At 37.9% G+C, this 9,535-nt stretch overlaps 1 protein-coding gene across 1 annotated transcript; it reads left to right on the top strand.

Annotated features, from left to right (window-relative positions):
* The first annotated feature begins 2,725 nt into the window (after positions 1-2,725).
* On the top strand, positions 2,726-9,105 carry LOC107813816 (uncharacterized protein At1g51745). Its single transcript, XM_016639124.2, has 3 exons — positions 2,726-3,324; positions 5,016-6,040; positions 7,570-9,105. Exons 1-3 carry the CDS (start codon positions 3,164-3,166, stop codon positions 8,667-8,669), a joined length of 2,286 nt encoding a protein of 761 aa, XP_016494610.1. The 5' UTR covers positions 2,726-3,163; the 3' UTR covers positions 8,670-9,105.
* The last annotated feature ends 430 nt before the right edge of the window (positions 9,106-9,535 follow it).

Raw genomic sequence — 9,535 nt, forward strand, 5'->3', positions numbered from 1 at the left:
CATGAAATGCTTAACCCCATGTCATATGAGAGCGTTGACAATTCTTCAAAAGTTGGTGACTTAATCCCTCGGAGAATGTAAGCAAGGCCTCAGTTCATTCCTTGTATCGATTGTAGGAATTTCTGATCTTTGCAGTACGGAATCAAAGCTCGCCAAAAGTTTATGCAGTTCATCTTTACCTTGTCTAGTATTGGGCAATTTCATCATGCTCATTGTACGATGAGTGCTATAAAAACGATTGGAAAACTCACTTTCAAGTTGCTCCCAACAGTCAATTAACCCAGATTCTAAGTTTGTGTACCAATAAAAGGCATTTTCTTTCAACGAACGAACAAATTGCTTGACAAGGAGGTCGTTGTGTGTACCAGCACTGCCACAAGTTTTAACGAAATAGGCAATGTGTTGTCTTGGATTTCTGTTCCCATTAAATTATATTAGCTTTGGTGGTTGATAGCCAGTTAGAAAAGGTAAACAGTCTATCCGCAATGAGCTTTGCGATAGTCCACCATATTGAGCTTTGATAGTGTTTATTATCATGCTTTGTAGTTATTGGACAAATAACGTTGTAGCTAAAGCAGACTGATCAACACTTTGGACATTGATGGACTTGATAGGAGATTTTACAACAACTTTCTCTTGTAGTACTGTTGGATCATGACTTGATTCACCAATCTTTCTCTTCAATAGATTTTTTCAAAGTTTTGACATTCTGCATCATCATGGCAAGCTGCTCACCCACATTAGCTGCCTTAATTACCATGGCATTAACCACGTTAGAAGTTGATGTATTTGCCAAATCTTCAAATATGCTAAAGTTGGAGCCCATAGGTTGGACAACCATAGTAAGGTGTTGCTCCTAGAGATTGTAGTTGTCACCTCTTGTTTGTTCTTGGATGGGATACTATAACTCATTTTCAAGGCCATCACAACAGTCAGCTTCGCAGTATGCAGATTTGATTTGTGAGAGAAAGAGATAAGGGGCAGAGTTGCTCCCACTGTGCCTGCCAAAAATGTGTTCGTCATAAATTTTACATATAGAAAATAAATAACTGCAATAACAAAATAATTGTGAGAAATAATTATTTTATGAATTTGTATTTATGAGTAGAACTCTATTTGATTCTAATTTTTGATTTGTTCGCATCGATCTGAGGGCTGATGAAGCGTCTTGCTCGAGCGAAGGATGGACTTTTGGTGATGTGCTGAATCGTCAGGAACTTGGAGCAATACTTTGGATTGTTCTTGAAGGAAAGACTTCTCGTGAACTCTTTTTCTTGCTATATACTTCTAGAGTAAGATATGAAGCACCTTTTGTTCTCTCCTTCCACCGGTCAAGATTCCTTCAAAAGGGAGTATGCGACCCTTTTATAAAAATGTGAGCTAAGCTTTAGGTAGGGTAGCCTCTAAGTTATTCTAATGGATCCCTCGATTTGAAGATCATGAATTTGGTTCATTTTGTAGAAACTTAAATTTAACGTTTAGTTTAAATGTGATTGGACTTAAATCAAGTCATTTAATATTGACTTTAATAAATACATCTTTATTGATTGAAAATATTGACTTGGGTAAATGTGTTTTGCATTTATGATTTAGCTCAAGTTTATATGGGTCTTGTCCAGTAAAATTTCAACATCTATGCCATATTCAAGCGAACACATACTCTGCTCAAACGTCTACACTTTGACCTTACATGTAATAATTGAAAAATGATGCTTTCATATATCATTAAGATTTAAAACATGCTTTTAAAGAAAAAGTTACCGATCAGAATGAAGAATAAATATGGAATGCTGCAAAATCGGGCCGAACACAAATTTGAGCCATAATTCGAACAAAATTATATAAAGACAATCATATGTCTAGGCAAAGACTATGATCCCATTATGCTTTCATAGAAGACCCTATGTGCTGAGTGTGCAGGTATGAATTGAGCTCAACTCAATTACTTTAGTTCAAATTTATGTATAAATTATTAATTTAGAACTCAGTAACTTAAAAGTGCTAAATTCAAAACGCATAACATCAATTCTGGTCTCGCTTCGACCCATATACTAAAGTCGGTATTTCTCAATACGTTGCTTTGGTAATATATGGAATATAAGTTTATCCTTGAAATTATGAAAGGACCACTTGAAGGGTGTTTACATTTTAATGCCAGGTGAAGTGCCTCAGGCATCAAAACATTAATGTGTACTTTAATGTTACTAGCGTCGTCTTAAACAGGACAACACAAATAACAAATATAACTTATAAAGTAACTTGTGGATGAAAAAGTTTTGTAAATTCATGCATTATGTGTTCTTCGCCGTTATCTTTATTAAGAAACGATAGATTCATTGTTAAGGAAAAGTTAAGCATGAGAGAATATGTTAATGACGTATTTTTACATTTTTATAATAAATTTAAAATGATTTTTAACTTATTCGTTTCTATATTATTTTGCCTTTGGTAGTTGTTTTTGTTGAACCTTTTAGAGAGTTCTTTTTAGGATTTAGTTTTTTAACCGTGTGGACATCTTTTTGCTTGTTCTCTTATTAAGTTTGACTTGCTACTCTAAAATTACAAAAATTGGATTGCCCCCACTTTGACAACTAACCGTACTTTGTCATTTTCAAAGCTAAAACTAAAGTGATGCCCCAGGCGTTTTGCAAGTATAACTCGTGTTGTTTGGAAAAAAATAATATTTAATTTATATACACTTTTAGTATAAAATAAAATTCTTCGTAGAGGCAATATAAATACAACAAATTGTATAATTTTATTTTTCAGATTATTACTTGCATTTATTATGAGCAAGAAAAAGGGACAAAACTCGTGCGTTTTAATCAGCGAGTCAATGCAACCGATTTCAGAATTGACTCAACAACTTCGATCAAATTTCATTACGCTCATACATAAAGCGCAAAATACAGACTCTGATAGCGAACAACTTTGAAATTCTTGAATTAAGTGGACGATCAATCTATTTAATTTTTCAGAAATCCATAGCTATGAATTTCCCCCAAATTCGAACGGAAAACCCTAACCCTAGCCCCAAATTTTCCCTTTAAATTCTCCCATGCGCTAATCTCCAATTCCAATTCTCCCTTCCCTTTTCTGGTAACCCACAATCAAAACCCCAATAATTTAGATATATTTATACATATATAAACATATATCAGGAATGGGGGAATGTGGAGCTGGGAGTATTGTTTGGGTCCGAAGACGAAATGGGTCGTGGTGGCCCGGCAAAATACTTGGGCCCGATGAGCTTTCAGCTTCTCATTTGATTTCCCCACGATCTGGAACTCCAGTTAAGCTTCTCGGCAGGGAAGATGCCAGTGTGTATGTACCTTTTTACCCTTTAATTTATCTTATACTGGAAGTTGTTTACTATGTGCAAGGTAATTACTGCAGGTTGATTATTATTTTCTTGCATGTTATTGGTGAATTCTTAGTTGCAGTAAACTTTCAGTATAATTGTTGATGCTTCTATTACTTAATGCATTATAGTAATAATATGATAGTTAATAGTTTAGGATTCATAGTTAGAAGTTTGGACTCCTTGCCATCAGTCATTATGAAAGAAGAGAAAGGGAACATGATATTGCTTCCTGATTAGCTCGCTTTCCTTGTTAAAAGCAAACATTTAGTGACTTACCAAAACAATAAAGCTTATGTTGGATTACATTCGGTGATAGAGATTGGTAATCACGAATTCCCTGGTCATTCTTGAGTTTGGAAGAATTAGCACTGCTAAGGGTAATCGGCATGCAGGCTACCTTAGGAGATCAGAGCTCTTCATATTGGTTGAAACTTGAAATTTCTTTTTTCTCCTTTGACTGTAACAATTGGAAACTATAGAAAAATCTCTGTATATCACTGGAAAAGGAATGACCTAGGTTGGTATTCTGCTTCTGCTGTGAAGTGATCCCATTTCTCCCATACATATTGATAATAGAGTCCCCCGCGTGCGTGCGCCCTCTATATGTTTTTTGTGGAGGTTGCATTAATTTGTGTTGTTCCACCCTTTGCCTAAGAGAGTAGATTGAGTCTCACTTAACTACTTGAGACTTGAGAATGAGATCATTATATGCATAATAGAAGATCTAGTTGCTGGTAGTGCACAACTAAAGAACAAAAAGTACACAGGAGAGAAAGAAAGGAAAATATTCGTAAGCTGAAATTGATGGAGTGAGCTTTGCCTAAAACATGTTGGCAACAAGCTTTCGTATGTTACGAGGTTTAGGACACTTAACAAAGCGAGAATTAGCGCCCAAGGCTTTGAATAGCGACATGTGATATGTGGGTTAGGTGCATCTTATGGGTCAAACCCTGCTGTAGACAAAAGCCTAGTATTTAGGTGGTGAAGGGTAGAGGGGCGGCCCATCACCCACCGAGTTTCGAACCATGTGCAACTGGCCCTCGGGGATTACTGGGTCATCAAAAAAAGAAAAAAAAACAAAGGAAGAAACTTTACTAAGTTCTATTCTATCTTTTTTTTTTCTTTGTCCAATGCAGGGCATTTTGTGATGAGCGGTTATTCTTTATGAGGACTTTCCTTCTACATGTATTAGGCCATACAGGGAGGATTTTGGGTTTCAAACCCTATTTGTTTGTTAATTCTATCTGATTAGGAGTCATCTTTTTGTCTGAGTTAGTGGTTTAAATCTTGTTGGCAGTGATGAGGGAGTGGCTGTATTTTGTTGGACAAACTACTGGTTGCCTGTCCTGGGCAGTAGGGCCGGTATGGTCTCTTTGAAAGTGTTAAGACCTTTTCAAATTGTCACCTGTGATGATCATCTAAGTTAAATAAAAAGCAAAAGATGCTTGAATTTTTTTTATTTTATTTTTATTTTTTTGCTAAATGCTACTCCACTGCTCTCATTCTTGATTTATAGAAATGCTTCTCATAGCTGGTAGAATACTGTTCATAAGTCTATCCCATCTGTCTTAATTACTCTTTGTTTAATTGGTACAAACACTTCATAGTCTTAGTATATAATGTTATGGTGTTTCTTTGTGTGTCTAACCAGGGATTGGTACAACTTGGAGAAGTCAAAGCGCGTGAAAGCATTCCGTTGTGGTGAATTTGATGAACTTATTCAACGGGCTGAATCTTCCCTAGGTATGCCTCCGAAGAAAAGAGAGAAGTATGCACGACGAGAAGATGCAATACTTCATGCTCTTGAACTTGAGAAGCAGCAGTTAGATAAAAGGTATGGGGGCTTAGGTTGTTCGTCCACTGATAGAAGCAATACATCTATTGATGTTTTTATTGGAAGAGAGTCACGGACATCATCAAAATATTTGGAAAATGGAAATGGAAGACGTTTAAGATCTAAGTCTCGTCAACTTTCTCATAAATCTGGTTTCTTCATTGAGGAAAAGAGAATATGCAACTTTTCATCTGAAGAGGAACCTAAAGATCAAAATCAGTTGAGTGGAGACGATGATAACTACAGTGTACCTCCGAGGATGAGAGGCTTACGGGATTTGGGCCTCAGCACTGCTCCTTCAGACCATAGTGATCCTCCATCAATTGCTTCAGATGGTGCTGGCCAACCTGTGCTTGGTAGGAATGCTGGTGCTGTTCCTGATGGGAATTATAACACAGAACGCCTAGTTAATATTGAGAGAAAAAGTTTGTTAGACAAAAGGAAATTTTCGGATGAAGGCTTGGCCGAAGAAATTCTTGTCAAGAAGCGTGATAGACACTTCCCTCTTGCTCAAGTTCTGGAGAGTTCTGAAAAATTATCAGTTTCTGTCCCCACGCCTGACTCAGGTTCTGTTTGCTTCTCTGAGATGGGAGAGGAGCAGCCAGGAGTTGCAAAGAAAAGCAGGTGTAATTTGGCAGATGAAACTAGAGTTTCTTTGACTGTTGAAGAAAGTAATCCTGCTCAGATGGAATTTTCAACATTGAAGCGCAAAGATAATTGTTCTCATCCTGCTGAGTTGTGTCAACAGAATGCTTCTGTGTCTACAGAGTATACTGAAACTGATTCTTCCGAGACAGATTCTGCAGAATCAGATACTGACGATGAGTTGGCCACACTCTCAGGTTTCTCCCTTCTCACTCTCTCACAAGCCACCTTACACGTACATTCTTTTTATCAATGAAAATATAAGTTAAAGGTAACTAATGAAGCAGCATCAAATGAACAAAATCTTTGAGGCTACTAGAACTTAGAGATCTCTAGAGCTGATTTGGTAAAATAAACTATTTCGATCTCTCACTTTCTATGCTTGAGTCACCTTGTGTGTTCTACTGTCAGTCTATGAACCAAATCATTCTGCAGTTCTCCTTCCCGCGGTAAGTGTGTGATGGCTACCTTGTTCATTCCTCTATGTTTATACTGTGGGTTCTAGGGCTGAAGCTGTCAGAAAGTGGCTGTGAGTTGTTTATTCACCGACATTCTGCCAGCTTTCGTGCTCCTATATTGTTTTACCAGTCACCTGGTATCCCCACCTGCATAGGTAACACTGCCCACACGCCTTAGGTAGATGCAAAGAAACCACCTAGTAGTTTTGGTCTATGCTGGGATTTGAACCCTGGGCTCCAATGTTTGCACCCAATTCATTGACCGCTATGCCACACCCCGATATTCTGTTGCATTCTGAGGAAGTATAAAGTTGTCCCAGGCTCCTAGCATGTCCAAGTACAATTAAGGACTTTCATGTGCTATGGTAGACTCTAGACTTGCTGTTGTGGACTTTGTTTATTCTTATTATTTCAAAAGAAAGCAAATGGCTCTTTATCTATGCCTCTGCCTCTCTCTCTCTCTCTCTCTCTCTCTCTCTCTCTCTCTCTCTCTCTCTCTCTCTCTCTCTCTCTCTCTCTCTCTCTCTCTCTCTCTCTCTCTCTCTCTTTGAAATATTTATTGCTCCATACTGATTGTTTTCACTTTAAGTTTTTATTGAAGGACTGGAGCTTGTTAGTTTGATAAGTAACGTTTTTGGTATTGTGGTTTAGCAGCACGCCATATGCAAAAAAATCAAAAGACTAAAAGGACTATACAGAAAGTCCTATAGGAAGGAGCAAGGACTTGTACTTTAGGGAGGAAACTGTTACATGCCTTATTTCGAGTTGGCTTTTGTGGCTAATTTGGTGGATTATAGAGTTGATTCAGATATGTAATCAGGTTTTAAATCATAGAGCTTTACCAATTCCAAAGAAAAAGCACATTTGAGCGAAAAATGTACATGATCAAATTAAATCAATTTCTTGATATCTGTTCCCTATACCAAGTCGGCATTCTTTCTGATTACCTAACGAAAAAGAAACTCCACATTCAGTCATGCTTAAGTTTTGCAGCTTGCTGCCGCCTGCCTGCTGTTTGCTATTTCTTGGTCATTCTTATTTGGAAGTTCTAGTGAATTGGTTCTCTGGAATCATGTGTTGGCTTTGTATCTGAACTGCAGAATCATATGTCCTATGTCCAATTGTGGATGCATAGTTCCTTATCATTCTTGAGTGCTCATTATTCTTGAGTCTTGAGTCAGCTCTTTCTATGCGTATTGCTCCTCTAAATAGAGAAGAGTAGAGAATGATCTGCTTCAGTAGGCTAACTTTGCTTGTTGCTAATGCAGATGGTGCGGCATCTATTGAACTAGAACCAAAATATATAGGAAGATCTGAAGCACAACCTGAACATGGAAGCATGAGCAGTGAGGAACTGGATGAATTGGCACTTACTGATGGCACTTCTCATACTGTCTCTGCTGGCTTTGAGGTATCTAAATGGCAAATAAAAGGGAAAAGGAATAATCGAAGTCTTAACAGGAGGCCTCTGGATACTTTTGATGGAAACCTTGCGCGAAGACCCAGTCAGACGACTAATTTCAAGGGAAAGAGAGGTTATGGTTGTTCTCAAGATGATCCAGTTACTAATTCTTGGGTGCAAAATGCTGGATATGGATCTAGAACTCCACATAGTGCTACCAGAAACATGTTCAATTGGGCGGATTGGGCTTGGGATGATCAACCTGCAAGCAGAGGTTACTGGGAGGAGTCCAGTGAGTATTTTGATCCTGTTAGTAACTACCATCACTCTGGTGACAGGACCATGCTGGTCGATGTGGACTTAAAAGTCCAATCAAGCTATCAGAGAGAGCGCGTGCCTATCATTTCATTGATGAGTAAGATAAATGGGCATGCAATAGTTGGATATCCTATCAAAATTGAAGCGCTTTCAAATGGTTCTTCTGAAGGCCTCCTTGGGGTAATTGATTATAATTTTCCAGAAACATCTGATTATGATACAGCACTCCAACCTCTGTGGAGGACTGCTCGCAGGACTGCCAGTGGTCGTGTTGCACGGCCCCATGCATCATCAGCATTGGATAATCCCGAAGGAAGTTTTGACCGTGACAAAAATGTCCGAAAAGCTAGCGTTGGAGGTGTTGTTCAAAAGGGAAGCATGACAAGAAAGATCGTCTCCCAGCCTGCCATAGAGAGAACATTTTCAAGAAAGTCTGGGAAAAGGATTAGTTTATCTTCTAATCAAAAGATAAGAACACTTTCTTCAATAGCCTTGCAGCAGAAACATAGTGATCTGAAGGGTAGTTCCAACAACTATCAAGTGCATGGAGCAATCAAACGAGAGACACTGCCAACAGTCGTAGCTTGTATTCCAGTTAAGTTAGTGTTCAGTCGGTTAAATGAGGAGTTGGTGGGTCGTCATCAGTAATAGTTTACTGCTGGGGCTGAAGAAAATCAATACAGACAATAATCTAGTGGCTTGTAAAATTTTAGATAGGATTAATAATATTATACCATACCTAGTGCACATTCTGGGTGATCTCTTTTTGTCCAGGCAAATGCATTTCAGTTCGTGTATCTGAGCAGCCTGAATGTCAAGGTAAATCAGACAACTCATAACATGGGAGTTTGTTTCTGATGGTACCTTAGTTGTACATGGGTTTTTTCGATAAGTGATTTTCCTTTTAGTTTTTGATGTGGGAGGGTGGAAAACTGGAGATTTGTTAGACACAGATGTTGGCGTTTAGATTCACAGATATGAGATTATGAATGTAAATTGTACAACGTAATTATTGTATGACTGGTGCCACAAACTTGGTGTCTTTTCACTGTGCATTTTCCCAGTAATTACTACAATTTCTAGCTACCATTTGGCTCCAATTTAAGTAATCACAGCATTATGTTGAAAACCCATCGACTTCTATGACGAAATTCAATATGCTTATCCACGAGTAAAAGATTACTCCAAAAATATAGTATGCCAGACTAAACGGCTTACAGCTAAATGACAAAAAGCTAGTTTGTATCACATTCACAGGCGCAGAAAAATCAAATGATTCATTTCCCACTATCTCACATACTCGATAAGGGAATAACTATTGTTACCTTTTTTTTTTGAAGCAAAACTATTGTTACTATTAAGCTAACCCTTGTAATTTAAATTTATGACTATCCAGTTCGGATTATGATCTTTTGACTACTACACCATTCGAATTATCATCTCTCAACTACTTATCTGTTCCTTGTCAAGTACTCCCTAGTCCCTCCCTCTCAAATAATTTGTTGCGATTTCTA

Source organism: Nicotiana tabacum, chromosome 8 (genome assembly GCF_000715075.1).
Source record: "Nicotiana tabacum cultivar K326 chromosome 8, ASM71507v2, whole genome shotgun sequence".
Classification (NCBI taxonomy): Eukaryota; Viridiplantae; Streptophyta; class Magnoliopsida; order Solanales; family Solanaceae; genus Nicotiana; species Nicotiana tabacum.